Below are 18,828 nucleotides of genomic sequence, written 5' to 3'. Positions count from 1 at the left end.
TTTATGGTGGCAAGCTCTGGGGCGTTTACACAACACCGTTTTCATCTAAAAATGGGAAACTTGTGTTTTGGCCATTCATTTACATGACAATGGCATATTGGCGGCCTGAAGATGCAAACTTTTGAAAACAGGTTTCAAAGTGCACGTTTTTGAAAACAATATCATTATCATCTGTATATAAACTACAAAAACACAAATTTGTGAAAACTGACATGCACAGGGGTATTACGTGTTCAGTCTATAAAATACGTTTTTAGTCGTTTTCACAGATCTGTGTGAACGAGAATTGTTTTGACAAGTCGTCTGCGTGTGAAAAATGCAAGGAAAAACTTTTTAGTACATCATTGTCATGTAAACGTACCCTTAGTGGTTTATAATATGGGTGATAACTTGAGTTTATTTTTAAGTATGGTGTTTTTTTTTTTTTTTGAGTTTCAGTGAGCAAGAATTTGACAGCCTTCATGTATATCAGAGTAGTGAGCTTTTCAGACATCAGCATCCACTTAATGACAAGTGCTGTACAAAGTAAGCCAACATCAATTTCAGTAAACATGTCAGTTTATTCAGAGCAGTTGGAATGTCTTTTCACATGATTTAGCCACTAATGTGTGCAGAATTATTAAAGTGATTAACAAAAAGGCACACTTAAGAGCAGCAGATCATCAGATGGGAGTGGTTTACACAACATTGTTTTTTCTAGCTTTGCTTTCTATTAATCACATGGCTGAATAAAAAGCTTTATCAAGAAAACCTTTTAGAGACAAATGCAATGAGTCCAACTTGTGAACATAGTACTGGCTAGAAATTCATTTAATATAAAAAAAAAAAAAACTATATGGTCCCTTTTTCATTCACATGTTAGATGAATGGCTTAAAAAAAAATAATGGCACTTAAAATGAAAAATATGAACCCGTAATACAATTTGACAGTAAGAATTAATGTAGTTAAAACTATATAATCAAAATTGTATAATTACTGCATTTTATGCAAACTGATCAGTTACACTTCCTGTCACATCTGGTAATGTAGTGCAAAATAACTGCAAGTTCAAGAATCCTGCTTTTCAAGAAGACCATCCAGAAGCTTCTCGCACATGTAGAGACACCGAGGAACATGGAAGAACCCTGTACAAAGATTACAGTCAGTGTGTCATGGTTCAAAATTTAAATACATAAACGACCATATTTCATAGTGTACTATGTTTCAAAAGTTTGGGGTCAGTAATTTTTTTTTTTTTTTAAGAAATACTTTTTTCAGCAAGGATGCATTAAATTGGTCAAAAGTTACAGTAAAGATTTGCACTATTGCAAAGAGGTTTCTGCAAATGCTGTTCTTTTGAACTTTCTAATCATCAATGAATCCTGAAAAAATGGTTTCCACAAAATTAAGCAGCACAACTGTTTTCAACACCAAATCAGCATATGATTTCTGAAGGATCGTGTGACACTAAAGACTGGAGAAATGATGCTGAAAATTCAGTTTTGCCATCACAAAAATAAATTACATTTTAAAATATATTCAAATAGAAAATGCCTTTTAAAGTGTAATATTTCATATTACTGTTATTACTATTTTTTAATCAAATAAATGCACCCTTAGTAAACAGAAGACTTGCTTCAAAAACTTTTAAAAAGTCTTACTGACCCCAAACTTAAACGCTTGTGTAGCTAATCAGAATTAGCTAAAAATTAATTGGGACTAAAAGATGCTCTGCTGCTCAAATAAGGTATTCATTTTGGCAATGAATGATCACATATATATATATACACACACACACACACACACACAAACTACAGAAGTCTAGCATGAAGCCTGACAGTGATGGAAAGCAATTTTCTGTAGCTGCTCACCTTTGAAGGGTCCTCCTTTGAAATCCAGCACAACCTCTCCCTGACGACTCAGATATCCAAACCACTCGCCATGTTCCTCATCAGAAAACTTGAGCAAAGACACAACAATGGAAACATATGATACTTTTACACCCATTATACACCACCCGGCCAAAAAAGTTAGCTGAATAGGCAAATACTTAAATAGGCAAATACTTAAAGAGTCTATGACTGGATCACTATTGTTGTGATTATTATGTTTCTAGCATGTTATGTGTTTGGGAACAGTTCTTTGAACCCTAACTGATGGAGCATGTAGCTTTTAATATCTTAAACAACCATGTAGGAAGACACATGGCCATATTCCAGGATGACAATGCCAATATTCATCAGGCTCAAGTTGTGAAAGAATGGTTTGGAGGGAGCATGAAGAATCATTTTCACACATGCATTGGCACCTTAATTCCATCAAGAGGTGCATCAATTTTTGGTCAAGATCTTGTATTGACAATGCAAGAGGTGAGCACTCTGTAAAGTCTCCTCCAGCACATCCCAAAGACTTTCAATGAAATTAAGGTCTGGACTCAGAGGTGCCAATTCATGTGTGAAAATGATTCTTCAATCTTTCTGAATCATTCTTTCACAATTTGAGCCTGATGAATCTTGACACTGTTAATTCCAGAATGACAATGTCAAGATTCATCAGGCTCAAACTCTGAAAGACCGGTTGTGAAATTGTGAAAGAACTGGAATATGGCCATATGTGTCTTCCTACATGGTTGTTTAAGAAATGAAAATCTACACACGCCAAATAGGGTTAAAAGAACTGTTCCCAAACAAATAACATGCTAGAAACATAATCGCAGCAATAATTATCCAATCATAGACTCTAAAGCATTTGTCTTTATAAATACAAACTGACTTTTTTTTTTTTTTTTTTGGACGGGCAGTGTATAAGTTTTTAATGTATGACATGATGTCTCTGTAATGCATGTCTTACATGTCTGAAGGTGTAGTCGTAGATCTGTTTGAATCGGTCCAGTAGCACAGGCTCTCTGATGTGACTGTAGGCCATCAGGTAGGCGATCAGAGCTTCACAGTGAGGCCACCACAACTTCATATTCCATTCTAACTGTATACACACATATTGGGTTTTCGTGTTTTATGGGGACTTTCTACAGACATAATGATGTGAGCATGTAAGATATGCTACCGCTGCAAATAGCATATATGAAATGACCTGTAGCAGATCTAGACAGGTGGAGCTGGGGGAGGTGGAGGGTTTCTGGTAGCACACTGCAAGACTTGCTTAAAGCAGACACAGAAGCAAACTATTTAAATGTTGAGCAGCAAGCTCATTGGCTGCAGAATCAGCTGTGGCCAATCAGCTTGTGCCATGTAGTGATAGCTAGCAGACTGCATTAAGGACCCACCAGCCTGCGCCATCTAGAACTAGATATTTTTCAAATATTCTGAGGTCACTATTAAATCCCATCCTTAATAACATTACTCTTTCTGTACTTGCGTTATAAATTTGTGTTAAAGTTAACCCTGCTTTCCCCTGCATCTGGAAATCTACATCTACAAACAGCAAATCATTAGTATAATCTAACCTGAGTTGGACAATGACCGTCTACATCCAGGAAGTAGAAAAGACCACCATGTTGTTTATCCCATCCAGTGTGGAACGGGATCTCCATGAACTTATCCACTGCCGTCTTCTGCAGTTGCATGTCTCCTTTTGTCATCGCATACTGCAGCAGAAACCAGCCGGCCTCCAGAGCATGACCTAGAAAGAGACGTCACAGGAAGAAAAGGATGTTGAATTTGTATGGAAGACTGTGGCAGAGATGTTGGATTTACTTCAATAAGACTAAAAAGCAAACTAATGAAATGAAGTGAAACTTTTGAAATGATCACTTACCAGGGTTCTGCAACCGCCCTTGACAGCCAGGAAGTTCCTTTCCATTCAATGTAACATTTTCCAAAATGGCTTTTCCATCTCTCTGAGATGAAGAATTTTGTGTAATGTATCATCATTTGGTGTTTCCATTATCTCAGAATTTCCATTACTTATATATTTATATTTACTATATATATATATATATATATATATATATATATATAATATGTTTGCTCACTTGTATATGCTGTAATATCCGTTCCACACACCATCCGCTTAGGTCTTTGTACTTTTCCGCAACATCAGTTCTACCCTCCGTCAGCTGATCTACCAGGCACAGGAGCATCATGGGAACTGCCATACTGTTGACAGGTGGATCACCAGGAAGTTGAGGACGACCGAGACCTGATGAATCAGTCTGAACCCAGAATATCAACTGATCCATCATGCTCTCAGCATCTGTCTAGTGAGAACAAGGACAAAACATAACCTGATATCAGCCATTAAAAATAAACTAAAATTACAAAGAAATTGTAAGATTTATATCAGAGATGGAGAAACAAATGCATATGCTAAAAAGTCACTGAGAGGTGTTCACTTTTTAATAATAAAAAAAAGCACAATCTTCATATTAGCCATAGTCAATTCTATACATATGATGTCATAATAATTTTACCCAGTTTGATTTCTAGGTGAGATATTGACTAATAGTTTTACCTGCATCTCTTTGTCTTGTGTAATCCTGGACAGCTCGTCCATGGCCAACACATAAAAACACTCGCTGAATATCGTCCTTTGAACCTTCACCACTCGGCCATCTCTTGTCAGGCAGAAGGCACATTTCCCCGGGCCGCTGGACGCCTGAACTCGAGCAAACTTCTGCAGAAACGCAGCACCTGAAATTCAACAATATCAGATGTAACAGGATCGCTGCATATCTGTGTGATTATCAAGATCAAAGCTGAAGATCAAATGCTGGCATTTAATTTTTTAAAAAACAAAAAATCACTTTCACAGTTTAGCAATGAAGTGTGGGATCTCAAAAAACACTGAATTTTTATGATCTCTCTTATTTTTTTTTAAACATTTTGCAGTTCCTGCATAAAACCTTACAGAAAAAGTTTGGGTCAGTTATTTTTTGAAAGAAGTTTCTGATGTTCACCATGGCTGCATTTATTTGATCAAAAATACCGTAAATCAGTAATATTGTGAAACATTAGTTCAATTTAAAATAACTGTTTTCTATTTTAATATATTTCCAAATGTAATTTGTTCCTGTGAATTTTCAGCATCATCAGAAATCATTCTGATATGCTGATTTGGTGCCCCACACTTTTGTTTTTAGTTATTATTGTTAAATAAATGTTACTATAAACATTTCTTATTATTATCAATGTTGAACACAGTTGTGCTGCTTAATATTTTTGTAGAAACCATGATACATTTTTTCAGAACTTTTTGATGAATAGAATGCAGTTGTTTTTTGCCACAATGTAAAAGTCAATTTAACGTATCCTTGATGAATAAAAGTATTAATTTTCTTTCTGACCCTAAAACTTTGAATGGTAGTGTATGTTTATATAGAAAGAGCAACTGAGAAACTGAATCACAAACCTGATTTAGCAGCTTCAAGAATCTCAGGTTTATGAAATCTTTCCATTGTACGATACAACCTGCTGTACATCCATACCTGGTGGAATCGTTAGACACATAAGACACTCAAAGTTTTATTGGACAAAAAAAAAAAAAAAAAAAAAAAGGTCAATCTAGTAGTTTCATCAGCTAATGATTATTATATAAATAAATTATTAGAACATGAAAAACGTAAAAAGCTCTAACCTGTCTCCCCTGTAACCACACATATTTCAGCTCATCATAGACCTTCCCATCTTTTCCAAGGCAGTTAAAAAATCCACTAAAGTCAATATAATGAAACAAACTTTTAAAAAACAGCATTATATTTAATCCACATGTTAAACTAAAATTAACATACAACCTAGCAAAGTACATATGCCTTAAATGCACATCACTGTGACTCAAATTGCTCATTTCAAAATATTAAGAAAGTCTTATGAATACTGTTTGAACGATGGGTGTCCCTCAGGGTTCAGTGTTAAGGACAATTTCAATGTTCGGCATTTATGTGTGTTATTCATTCAGGCTTACAGAATACAAATATTTCAACAATGGATATTTAGAGAATAATAGGGAAATGCTGCAGAAGCCATTGCATTAAGATGTGAATCATTTCACCCGTGTTCTTTGTCATGGGAATATTTCAGCCAGAAATCCACAACTCTGTCCAGTTCAGCCCGGATTCTCTCTCGATACTGTTCCAGCTGTGCTGCAGTCATTGTTCTTTAAAACAAAGTGACAGTTTAGGGTTATGCATAATGGTTGTTTTATAGTAGGACTAATATATTTTAGATGTGTAGGCACTGCAGCCATCAAAGTGATCTTGTGGTGTTAAAAACTGACCCTTGCTCTGTCAATGAACCAGTGTTTATAACCTTATATGTAGTCAGCAACTCAAAATACTAAACTGTTAATGTTAATGTTAAACTCGTTAATTCTCCTAAAAGAGATTATGTACCTGAATCTGTGTGATATTTTTGAAATACATGTTTATTTATAAATACCAAGCATAAAATGCCCTTACTACCTGACAGACGTCACAAAAAATCTGACCGCATTGCTGCGCATTTTAGCCAATCAGAAAATTAGGCAGCGTCTCTCTGCCAACCTCAACCAATAGCGTAAATTTGGGGATTATGGTTCAACAAAAAGCACAACTGTTTTCAACATAGATAATAATAAGAAATGTTTAATGAGCAACGAATCATATTAGAATGATTTCTGAAGGATCATGTGACACTGAAAACTGGAGTAATGATGCAGAAAATGCAGCTTTGTCATCACAGGAATTTGGAAAACTTAAACTTTTTGAAAATTGTAATATTTCAAAATATTTCTATACTGTTTTTTTTTTTTTTTTTAATATAAAATAAATGCAGCCTTTGTGAGCATAAGAGACTTATTCAAAAACAATTAAAAAAAAATCTTAATTATTCCATACTTTTGACCATCCATGTATATTTTCATTTCATTTTTTTTTTTTTAATTATTATTATTATTATTATTACTATTATTATGGCTATTCCGTTTGGTGCCTGTACTGAAAAAGAAGTTGCTTGACTATTCTGACTTCAATACAATAATGTACATGGAAAACATTAAACAGATAATACTGCATGCATGCATTTTCATGGTAATTGCTGAAAAACATTTGAAGGGGAACTCAATATAGTTTGAGCTTAGTACAAGCAAAAGGAACTAAAGAGAACTAGCAACCACTGACAGCAGCTCAGGTCATTGATTAAACAGAAGCTTGTGATTAGTGCATGAATATTATCTGCTTGAATGAACTAAAAGCTTTTAGAAGGAAAGGCAACTGTGAAGTGTTTGGCGTCTCTCTGCTAAATGTTGATTTGTGGAACTACTTTGTCAAATCTGTGATATCTGGTGGTGACTGACTTGCTTTGCGTGCTACTGTAACAAAACAACTTTACGAGAAAAACAGATCATGTTTAAACTTGCTTTGTCTTGGCATTTCCCTGCTAGCAAAACACTTTAAAATTACTCACCTGTTTTGCCAGATGAAGAAACCACACCTTTTGTACTTGACTGTTGTTAAAACGATCCTATTTTTTAGTGACAATGAAAATAAAGCGCTGTTAAATCGACTCTTCCTTAATTTTGCAGAGGCAGTAAAAACGGCTCATCATATGACCAACATCCAGACAGCTGGTCCAGTTTATTCCGCTTTCCCAAGACCATTCGCCAGCTCCTTTTTCTGCTCATCCAATCACAGGCCAGGAAAACAGGCGAGGATGTGTCTTAGAAAGCTTGTGTAAGCAAAACACACTTTCGCAAATCCTGGAACTGTTGGAGCAGATTGAGCTTTATTGCAAATGGAGGTAGATACACATTAAAACAGATTCATTTTATCAATCAAAGCCATGTTTATTCCATACAATATGAATAGTTCATTCTGGTTTGATTTCAGAATACTGACATTTATAAATACTTTTAAACCCATTACAAAAAAATACTACGTGATTTATTTCTTTTCTTTACAAAGTACCAAAAATGGATGTGAAAACCACACAGTTTGAACATGTACCGTGGTAAAATCGTGGTATTTACTTAAGTTTTTTGTAGTATTACGGTTTTCTGCAATAAAACTGCTAGCTTCGTACAGGCCACCACTCTCAGCAAAATATTACAGTTTGTGAATCACTTGTATGGTTTTACAATAACTGTGGAAGTAATAATGGTATTTGGAGGGAACTATGACTATCTGGATATCTGTACGCTAGTTTTTTTTTTTGTTTGTTTTTTTTTGTTTTTTACATTATTAAATTATTGCAGAACACAAATGAAAAGTGTAGTGAACTGTAACAGACTAAAAATGTATGAAAAAAGGTTAACAACAAGATCATAATAGATATGATGAAACGCTGTGTATCTTATTTCAAAATGAAGCTGCATGGACAAATGAAGTACGTCTTTAGTCAGATCAGGAGTGAATGTTCTTCTGTAGAGCTGTATGGACTTTCTTCAGGTTCTGTCTCACTCGCACAAACTCCAAGAGCTGAACCTCCTCACGTAACTTCTGCTCCTCTTCCTTCTCCTTCTGAGATGTAACACATCATAAAACACAGACAAATAAAACTGATGAAATTCTCACTCTTAAACAGTAGTTTCCATCAAAATATTAGCTATTACAGATAGTGTTCAACCTGTTGTAAACAAAATTACATTAAAAACTGTGAAAACATGAATTACATCATATTAAAGGCACAATATGTAATTTTTCTTTTATTATGCCGCAGTCGCTGCTTCCGTTTCTTCTGGTCAAGCATATGTGGGGTAAAGCGGCGCTGTTTATCATATTAGATACATTTGAGTGTGTTGAAAATGATGTTATAAAACAGATGCAAATGACAAATCTAACGGCGTAATAAATGTAACTTCTGTTGGTGTTCACGGTCAGAGACTATTTTTTTCCAGCAGAAGGAATGATTTTCCTTCATGAAAGTTGCATTGATAAATATTTTTTGGCTTTAATATTTGTATTGTGTGGTAACCTTTTTATAAAAGCAATAAGCCCTGTGAAGCCATGCTTTACAGTGAATTTATAACAGCTAAGGGGGGTTTAGCTCCGTGTCATGCCTAACAACACCCCTTAGCTGTTATAAATTCATTGTAAACCATGGCTTCTTGGGACTTATTGCTTTAATATATTAAAGCATCTTAGGTGTTTCATGGTTTCTACAAACAAAACTGGAAATTGAGGGTAACACTGGTATGATGTCATTGATAGGCGATGGCTTAGTTGTCGGGGAACTATCCTAGTGGCTAGTTCCTATAACTGGGTTCCAAGAACTATTCAGTGCGAAAGCCCCTTAAATAACACTGTTCTAGTGGTTTTTGGATATTTTAATCCAAAAATCTTACATATTGTGCCTTTAATTTACAAACCCGATTCCAAAAAAGTTGGGACACTGTACAAATTGTGAGTAAAAAAGGAATGCAATAATTTACAAATCTCATAAACTTATATTTTATTCACAATAGAATATAGATAACATATCAAATGTTGAAAGTGAGACATTCTGAAATGTCATGACAAATATTGGCTCATTTTGGATTTCATGAGAGCTACACATTCCAAAAAAGTTGGGACAGGTAGCAATAAGAGGCCGGAAAAGTTAAATGTACATATAAGGAACAGCTGGAGGACCAATTTGCAACTTATTAGGTCAATTGGCAACATGATTGGGTATAAAAAGAGCCTCTCAGAGTGGCAGTGTCTCTCAGAAGTCAAGATGGGCAGAGGATCACCAATTCCCCCAATGCTGTGGCGAAAAATAGTGAAGCAATATCAGAAAGGAGTTTCTCAGAGTAAAATTGCAAAGAGCTTGAAGTTATCATCATCTACAGTGCATAATATCATCCAAAGATTCAGAGAATCTGGAACAATCTCTGTGCGTAAGGGTCAAGGCCGGAAAACCATACTTGATGCCCGTGATCTTCAGGCCCTTAGACGGCACTGCATCACATACAGGAATGCTACTGTAATGGAAATCACAACATGGGCTCAGGAATACTTCCAGAAAACATTGTCAGTGAACACAATCCACCGTGCCATTCGCCGTTGCCGGCTAAAACTCTATAGGTCAAAAAAGAAGCCATATCTAAACATGATCCAGAAGCGCAGGCGTTTTCTCTGGGCCAAGGCTCATTTAAAATGGACTGTGGCAAAGTGGAAAACTGTTCTGTGGTCAGACGAATGAAAATTTGAAGTTCTTTTTGGAAAACTGGGACGTCATGTCATCCGGACTAAAGAGGACATGGACAACCCAAGTTGTTATCAGCGCTCAGTTCAGAAGCCTGCATCTCTGATGGTATGGGGTTGCATGAGTGCGTGTGGCATGGGCAGCTTACACGTCTGGAAAGGCACCATCAATGATGAAAGGTATATCCAAGTTCTAGAACAACATATGCTCCCATCCAGACGTCGTCTCTTTCAGGGAAGACCTTGCATTTTCCAACATGACAATGCCAGACCACATACTGCATCGATTACAACATCATGGCTGCGTAGAAGAAGGATCCGGGTACTGAAATGGCCAGCCTGCAGTCCAGATCTTTCACCCATAGAAAACATTTGCCGCATCATAAAGAGGAAGATGCGACAAAGAAGACCTAAGACAGTTGAGCAACTAGAAGCCTGTATTAGACAAGAATGGGACAACATTCCTATTCCTAAACTTGAGCAACTTGTCTCCTCAGTCCCCAGATGTTTGCAGACTGTTATAAAAAGAAGAGGGGATGCCACACAGTGGTAAACATGGCCTTGTCCCAACTTTTTTGAGATGAAAATTAAAATTTATGAAATTAAAATACATGAAATTTAAAATCAACTTATTTTTCCCTTAAAATGATACATTTTCTCAGTTTAAACATTTGATATGTCATCTATGTTGTATTCTGAATAAAATATTGAAATTTGAAACTTCCACATCATTGCATTCCTTTTTTATTCACAATTTGTACAGTGTCCCAACTTTTTTGGAATCGGGTTTGTATTATGATTTCTACATAGTAGAAATCATAAATAATGCAACTTTTATTTTGGTTTAAACTGTGGTTTACCATGGTCAGTTTTGTAAGGGGAACCAAGAATTACAAAAGCAACATACAAAATAAGGAACTTAGAATGCTGGCAATGTCATAAAATTAAACTAATACTATATACTAATCTTTCTTGGTAAATTCATTGTCCAATCACAAGGTGTGTGTTTGACTTGAGGAGGCTGCTGACCATCATCTCCTGATGTTTCTGCTGGCGCTGGAGAAGCACCTGCTCCAGAGGACTCCTGCTCTGCTCCCCCTCCTCCCTCTGGGTCTGCTCTCTCTTCCTCCTCTCTAGAACCGTCTGAAGCTCCGGCTTACAGCACACCACCAGCCCTCTGTCCCGCCCAAAGAGCCAAAGCACAAACAACAGGTATAAAAGTAACATTTTACCAGTGTTATTTTAGAAATATGTATATAATACTATTATAGTTTTCATTTCAAGGAAAAGTTCACCCAAAAAGGAAATTGAATTTCTTTTTTCCTGCTGAACACAGAAGAAGATATTTTGGAGAATGTGAGTAACCAAACAGTTGGTCAACTGTTTGGTCACCCACATTATTCAAAATATCTTCTTTTGAGAAAAAAAAAAAAAAAAAAAAAAATCACACAGGTTTGGAACAAACTCAGTGTGAGTAAATGATGACAGAATTTTCCTTTCCTTAAATGTAAGGGTTTTTTTTTTTTAATCTAATATTTAAATTTTATTGTATTTAAGCTATTATTGCAATTAAGGAAAACAATTTATAACATTTTGTTTTAGTTATTAACACTGCATTTTACATGTAATAGTAGTTGAAGAACAGCAGGCCTACTTAACATTATGTATAAAAAAGAAAATCCTGGATCCAAACAACCATGGACCAAACTCCACTAACTATTCCTAAAATGAGATTGATTGACAGGACAATTTATCCTATTTTGGTGGGGAAAAAATCTTTCAAATATACAACATAGCAACTGATGATAATGTAGGTGAAATACATTTGCATTTATGCATTTAGCAGATGCAGATATAAAAATACTGCAATTTAAAAATAACTGGAAATAATTAAGGAAAAAACAAAATTTTTCATTTTGCCCTCTCACAAATCATGTTAAATTAGATGGTAGGAAAAATAATATTTCAAAATTATATTTCAATGTTTTTACATTCTCTCACAAACATTTTGAGTTCCCAGAGAAACTTGCCGTTCAAAACTTTGACGTTCCCCGAGAAACTTTTGTTACAACAAGAAACTTAATGTTTATTATTTCATATTATCGTTTTCATATTATTTTCATCACAAAAGTTGTACAAGCAAACACAAAGTTTCTCGTGGAACGTCAAAGTTTTGCGAGCAAATGGCAAGTTTCTCTGGGAACTCAAAATCTTTGCGAGAGAATGCAAAAACATTGAAACATAATTTTTAAATATAATTTTTCCTCCCATCTATTTTTTCCCCCATCACCATGACATAGAAAAACATGAGACAGGATGAAAAAATTATTTCGCATTCTCACAAAACTTTAGCATTCCCCCAAGATACTCCTCAAAAATATTGCGTTCCTCTGATGAAACTTTGTGTTCGCCTGAAAAAGTATTGAAATATAGTTTTTCCTTCCTTATTATTACCATCACAAAGTTTAGTAAGCAAATGCAAAGTTTATTGGGGGAACGCAAAAGTTTTGCTAAAGAATGCAACATTTTGTGAGCGAAAAAATGCCAATTTTTCCAATCTCATTTTTTGCAATCATCATATTCTCTTATGGGCTCCATTGACGACATGAGATTTCTCAGCAGAAGCAGCCAAAGTAACTGAACTTCAGTTTATCAGTAGTCCCTAAAGGACATGGCAGTGCTGATAGGAAGGCCTATCATTACAGTGCCTGACACAGTGTGGCCTGAGCCAGGCTGCTGATAATACCAGAGGGTGTACGATTGCAGCCTGTGTGTCCACACATGACTGCCTGACACAAAAGCCCAGAGAGAGAGAACGAGGCATCATCAATATTTCACTAACCCACTTAAAAAAGCTCAGCGATTTATTAAAGTATCCATGAACAGAGCTAAATGTTCCTGCGTCTGATTTGTGATCTTACTTTTTGTGGGCCAGTAACAGCTCTTTGTGAAGCTCCTGGTGGCTCCTTGAGGCTTTCACCGGGTTGTTTAGGTTCCAGGGGCCCTCGGCAATATCACATTGATCTGCATTTTCTTAGACACAAAAGTTATTTCTGCAAGATTCTACAAGACACACTTCTCATGTCACTGTCTGTCTAAAATACCAGGGCAACGCACCTCGATTATGGCCATGATGATGCAAAGAAGTACAATTAACTGTGTCTGTGGACGTCTTTGTTCGGGACTGTGCTGGTCTGCTGGAGTTGGAGATGTGGTGGTTGTGTCCTGTGGCGCTGTTGGATAAGGCATTTTTGAGCTCTTGTTCGGTCGGTCTTGTCGGGAGTGTTTGCGCAGCGGCTGATCTCATTGCACACGCAGGTATCAAGAAGGGCCCTCAGCCAAAGCTCCTGCTGCATGCTGGGAAACTGTGGATTGGGGTCGTCAACGAAAGCAAAGAGAGTAACAAGAGGGGAGAGATTGAGTTTCACCTAAGTGGGGATCTATAATTTATCCGCTGGTCAAATACCTGCCCCGTTCAAATGATTTACTTGTCATTTCAAGCAAAATCACATGAACAGATTGCTGACTGACAGAGAAAGGTATGCTCAAATTTTCATACAAGTAAAATGATGGATAGGAAGAGGATAGGCTATATTAGAGAGCTTAAAGCTAGACTAAGTATACATTTATTACTTGTCTCTATGAATGGACACCATAATATTGCATTTAAAACATTAAAAGAATCATAATCACTTTAATTTTGACTCACAGAATCTTATATGAACAAAATGACACACCAGTACATCCACACTGATTCCAGTCTGGACATTTTGGAAACACCAAGAATGATTATCATCGTCCAGGTTATCACATTATTATGGAAATCACACTGGCTTCAAAGGCTATAAAAGCGGAGAAGCTGTACTATTAAGAATATCGAAAGCGTAGTTCTGAACTCACCGAAAGTGTGTCACCGCTCCATGAGCGAGGTCTCCTCTGAGCAGCAGTGAGTATGAGAGATCTATTTACTACACAACAGAGCGGACACCTGAGAAAGGTGCCCTGCCGTGCGTCAAAGTGAGGCGCACTTCACTTGCACGCCGCTTGGGGGCAGCAAGTGTACGACAAATCAAAGCACTCCCAATTCTTTCTGTCATGATTTCTTTTCTCATTACAAATGTTTTTACACATAAAGAAGCGAACAGTGGGCTACTTTTATAATGTGTTTAAAATCGTGTATACTCATGAACTGGAGGCTCCAGTCACATCATTAGCCTAATAAAAGTTGTTTTGTTTTGCATGGAGGGGGTCGCCTCATGGGAGTAGGCATGTTTAAATCATATGCTAAGCCAAATACTGCTGGCTCTGGCTATATCGGACATGGATGCGATTACAGCCTTACACAGTGGTTTAAAGGTAGGGTTTGCAATTTCGGAGAGACTAGTAATATTAGCAAGCTAGCTTTGAAAGCATGAGATCAGATCACACCCTCCCTTCAGAGCGCTCTCTAAAGCCACGCCTCCTTCAAAACACATGAATGCACACAGCAGAGTCTGCAAAGCGTTACTAGATGAGAGATTAGGCATTACATAACCTCATGTCTCAAAACACATAACATTACTATAATAATTACTATAGTAACGTAAACAACTTACAGAGCACTGACTTGTACCACCTGACTGCTGCAGTTTCATTTCGGCATTGATTGTTGACACCCTGTTGAAAAAACCACCAGCATATGCTGGTTAGGTATGTTTTGAAGCGTGGAAGCTGGTTTGAGCTGGTTTATCCTGGTCCTTAGCTGGTCATGAGCTGGATTGAGCTGGTTTATTCTGATCCTGAGCTGGAGCTAGTTGCTTAGGACCAGCATAAACCAGCTTAAACCAGCTCATGACCAGCATAAACCAGCTTCCATGCTTCAAAACATACCTAACCAGGTTGTTTTTTTTTTTAACAGGGTAGAAACTCAGAAATCTGAGTCTGAGCACATGAACAGCTTTGGGTAGAATGTCACAGGTTGCCATCTCCTTACGGTTACGACATGGCCTGAACGCAGCAAAAGCTCTGATTTGGTTCAAGAGGAACTGTAAAAGGCAGCTGCTGTTTGTTTGTGGCGCTCGGTGTCTCTTCGACTCTGCATGATAATATGGAAATACAATCCCTATATTGACATATCAGAGTGTAACAGCTTCTTAAATAAAAAAATGTAGGGCTGGACTTGATTTTGACCATCGTGAATTTACTGGATTGTTGTGTTATGCTATTGCTGTGATCTCATGTGAGTGACAGGTTGTCCCACCCTCGTGCCAGTAAACACGTCATCAGAAAAGAGATGTTGTTGCAAGAGGGAGGGGAATTTATTTAAAGATTTTGAGGGCACATTAATTAAATAATGATGTGCATGGATAAATCATTTATAATATTACATAAAAAAGTAGGAATTGTCAGTTTTGATTCATGGTGACTGTGTCAGTAATGTCTGTTGACTTCACTATATTTTGATGAAGAAATTAATACATTTTCTCCAATTTCTCTAGATCCTTTCATTTACATTTGTGCTGAAAGAGAACAGTTACAGTAAGAAGTACCGGCCCTTTGTCAGCCGTGTAACAAGAGTAGTCATACTGAGCTCAGGGATCTTTTTACTGCAGGACATAATGACAAAAATTGACCCCCTCAGACTAAAGATGGGCAAATGTCAAAGTAGAGGGCATAAAAACCCTTAAACCTGAAATATGACTCTGGGAACTCTGAGGAAAGTGATATGTGATGAGTGGAAAGCATTGAAATTAAACAGGGTCATTGGTTATTACCCAATCAGACTGAAAGAGTAACATCCTCAGTAAGACAAACAAAAGACAACAAATACACGAACATTGAAAACAACTTTATTTTTTTCACTACATATTTTCACAAACAAGACCTGATATTTCATGAAAATTACTATTCTGTAGGGTTGAACCATAAAATATAAAAGAAAATTAGGTTAAAAAATAAACAATAAAAATACAACAGGAAGCATTTTTGAAATATAGAAATCGACTGAAAACGAGATGAAAGTGTTGACAGGCAGATCGACACAACATCGTACATATACACACGGTTCTGACAAGAACAGTGAAATATTGGTTGCGAAGGCCTAGTTAACAACAAAACAAGCCTATAGGGAATGTATTGTAGGGAATTATCTGCACATGCATGCACAAACAAATGTCCATAATTAGTCTTAAAACAACCCTTACCATCAAATCAATAAACAAAATATTAAACCAATTATCTACAAATCTTCACTCGAAACTTCAAAATATTAAGGCACTATTTTAAATCCTATTACAGTTTTCCCCAGTCAATGTGTTCAATTTGGACATGAACACAACTGTCACAGCAGTTTAACACTATCACACTAAATAAAATTAAATCTGTCTAACAGTGCTGTTGTTAACCCTGTGTTGTAGGTAGGTTAAACTGGCAGTTTGGTAAGTTGATTTTTTTGCATGAGCTAATTAGCAGCAAAAGTCTTTGTACCTCTGCATAGTTGATTGTTCTGCTTACTGGTTATACTGTATACATTTATTTTTTACTTCACGGTAGCGGTCTTTAAAGGCCAGGGCAAGTTATATGTAAATAACCAATGAGGATTCGTAGTAGAACTGCACAACTGGTCAGTTATACCAGAGGAATGTCTTCCATGATACCTAAAAATTCAGTTTTTATGGCTAAAACCAAAACAAGGTGTGTTTATTTATGGCTAGCTTAAGAAAAGGTCAGTCACAGCCAGTTAGACTTCAGTTTTTGGTTTGGTTCATGAATAAGAAAAAAATCTGATGATATGCCATCATGAGATGACATGACGGTGTTCAGCTTTCAGTGTCTTGAAGCTGAAGGGCTTGATCCAAACAAACAAAAATAAGACAAGCACATGGAAACAGGCGAGAGAGAGGGAGTGGGAGAGGCACGAGAGACATGATGAGAGATCCAATGAGGTGAGGTCTGATGAAGAGGAGGATGCTGGGACAGGTCTGCAGGGTGAGGGTGTTCATGAACTGGGCATGAACATGGTCCATGTACACTGGAGCACAGGGGGAGGACACAAGGAGGCTTTCATCTCTGCAAAGACAGAGTGACACACAGTAAGTCAAGTGTCCATTTATACAAATGCTGAAACTGCACAACTGGTTTCAATATTGATAAGCAAATCAATGTATTAGAATGATTTCTGAATGATCATGTGACACTGAAGACTGGTGTAATGGCTTCTGAAAATTCAGTTTTGCCATCTCGGGAATAAATTAAATTTTTAAATATATTAAAATAGAAAACAGTTCTTCTAAATTCAATTTTACAATAGCCACGTTTCCACTGCAGGAACTTTCCCCAGGAACTAGGGACTTTGGGGTGGTACTCGCTTTGTTTCAACCGCAGGAACCAGGGTCTAAATGAAATTACGGGTAAAAATTTCCCCCTCAGAAAGTACCTACTCATGAGGTAGTACTTTTTCGAAGTTCAGGAACTTTCAGGGGTGGGAATTGGGCGCTGAACATGCTGATTGGTTGAGTTCACATAGCATTTTGATTGGTTGACTCCACACAGCATTTTATTTCAACCACCATTTTTAAAAGTCTTTTGCGGTGCGTGCAGTAAGTTGTTTGCTATTTGAATCAACAATAGAGTTTAAAAATGTACCGTCGACAAGGTTCAGGCTTTATTAAAGGGTTAGTTCACCCAAAAAATGAAAATTCTGTCATTAATTACTCAGCCTCACAGTGTTCCACACCCGTAAGACCTTTGTTAATCTTTGGAACACAAATTAAGGTATTTTTGTTGAAATCCGATTGTTCAGTGTGGCCTCCATAGCAAGCAATGACATTTCCTCTCTCAAGATCCATTAATGTACTAAAAACATATTTAAATCAGTTCATGTGAGTACAGTGGTTCAATATTATTATAATAAAGCGATGAGAATATTTTTGGTGTGCCAAAAAAACCAAAATAACGACATATAGTGATGGCCGATTTCAAAATACTGCTTCAGGAAGCTTCGGAGCGTTATGAATCAGCGTGTCGAATCTTGATTCGGATCACGTGTCAAACCGCCAAACTGTTGAAATCACATGACTTTGGCGCTCCGAACTGCTGATTCAAAATGCTCCCTGAAGCAGTATTTTGAAATCGGACATCACTATGTAAGTCGTTATTTTGGTTTTTTTTGGCGCACCAAAAATATTCTCGTCGCTTTATAATATTAATATTGAACCACTGTACTCACATGAACTGATTTAAATATGTTTTTAGTACATTAATGGATCTTGACAGAGGAAATGTCATTGCTCCCTATGCAGGCCTCACAGAGCAATCGGATTTCAACAAAAATATCTTAATTTGTGTTCCGAAGATTAACGAAGGTCTTACGGGTGTGGAACGGCATGAGGGTGAGTAATAAATGACATTATTTTCATTTTTGGGTGAACTAACCCTTTAAGGCTTTATACACGGAAGACGAAATCCATGGGAACTGGAAAGTTGTGCACAGTCGTACATCAACAGACATAATCTTCAAGGTACTTTAGACCGTGATGGAAATGCAAACAGCAACAGGTCTGGGGGGAAAAAAAGTTCCTAGGACAAATTGTTCCAGGTAATTTCAGTGGAAAAGCGGCTAATATTGCTGTTTTTACTGTGTTTTTGATCAAATAAAATATGCTTTGGTGAGCATGAGAGACTTCAAAAACATAATTTCACTAAAGGTACAAAACCATCTGATAACATGGTAACATGACTTAAAATATTCTAAAAA

The 18,828-nt window shown here is 36.7% G+C and overlaps 2 protein-coding genes and 1 long non-coding RNA gene across 4 annotated transcripts in view; all 3 read right to left on the bottom strand.

Moving 5' to 3' along the window:
• Positions 1 to 540: 540 nt before the first annotated feature.
• Positions 541 to 7,598, bottom strand: LOC127517302 (N-acylglucosamine 2-epimerase-like). Its single transcript, XM_051902730.1, has 11 exons — positions 7,378 to 7,598; positions 5,987 to 6,091; positions 5,573 to 5,648; positions 5,348 to 5,423; positions 4,451 to 4,629; positions 3,972 to 4,196; positions 3,755 to 3,836; positions 3,444 to 3,619; positions 2,831 to 2,962; positions 1,852 to 1,939; positions 541 to 1,125 (listed from the first exon to the last, which is right to left on the bottom strand). The coding sequence occupies exons 2-11, from the start codon at positions 6,085 to 6,087 to the stop codon at positions 1,049 to 1,051; spliced, it is 1,212 nt and encodes a 403-aa protein (XP_051758690.1). The 5' UTR covers positions 6,088 to 6,091; positions 7,378 to 7,598; the 3' UTR covers positions 541 to 1,048.
• Positions 7,599 to 7,731: 133 nt separating this feature from the next.
• LOC127517303 (uncharacterized) lies at positions 7,732 to 14,125 on the bottom strand. 2 transcript variants are annotated; one of them, XR_007931237.1, is made up of 5 exons: positions 13,995 to 14,125; positions 13,212 to 13,459; positions 13,016 to 13,127; positions 11,124 to 11,271; positions 7,732 to 8,429 (listed from the first exon to the last, which is right to left on the bottom strand). It is a non-coding gene; the product is annotated as an uncharacterized LOC127517303 (long non-coding RNA). The 2 variants fall into 2 exon arrangements; XR_007931238.1 differs by having other exon boundaries at positions 13,016 to 13,118.
• A 1,781-nt stretch (positions 14,126 to 15,906) lies between these two features.
• Positions 15,907 to 18,828, bottom strand: part of LOC127517682 (protein bicaudal D homolog 2-like) — a 22,261-nt gene continuing 19,339 nt past the window's right edge. Inside the window, exon 10 of the mRNA XM_051903662.1 lies at positions 15,907 to 17,141. Coding sequence (XP_051759622.1) covers positions 17,136 to 17,141 — 6 coding nt within the window. The 3' untranslated portion in view covers positions 15,907 to 17,135. The remainder of the gene's footprint in view (positions 17,142 to 18,828) is intronic.

Source organism: Ctenopharyngodon idella, chromosome 8 (genome assembly GCF_019924925.1).
Source record: "Ctenopharyngodon idella isolate HZGC_01 chromosome 8, HZGC01, whole genome shotgun sequence".
Lineage (NCBI taxonomy): Eukaryota > Metazoa > Chordata > Actinopteri > Cypriniformes > Xenocyprididae > Ctenopharyngodon > Ctenopharyngodon idella.
The sequence above is the reverse complement of the archived record's forward strand: the minus strand, read 5'-3'. Positions and strand labels throughout refer to the sequence as shown.

Coding starts and splice junctions, on each gene's coding strand:
- LOC127517302 (XM_051902730.1), bottom strand. CDS start 6,087: ATGACTGCAGCACAGCTGGAACAGTATCGAGAGAGAATCCGGGCTGAA. Junction 4,197..4,450: donor CACAAGACAAAGAGATGCAG/GTAAAACTATTA, acceptor TGTTCTCACTAG/ACAGATGCTGAGAGCATGAT. Junction 1,940..2,830: donor ACGACTACACCTTCAGACAT/GTAAGACATGCA, acceptor TCTTTGCTCAAG/TTTTCTGATGAGGAACATGG.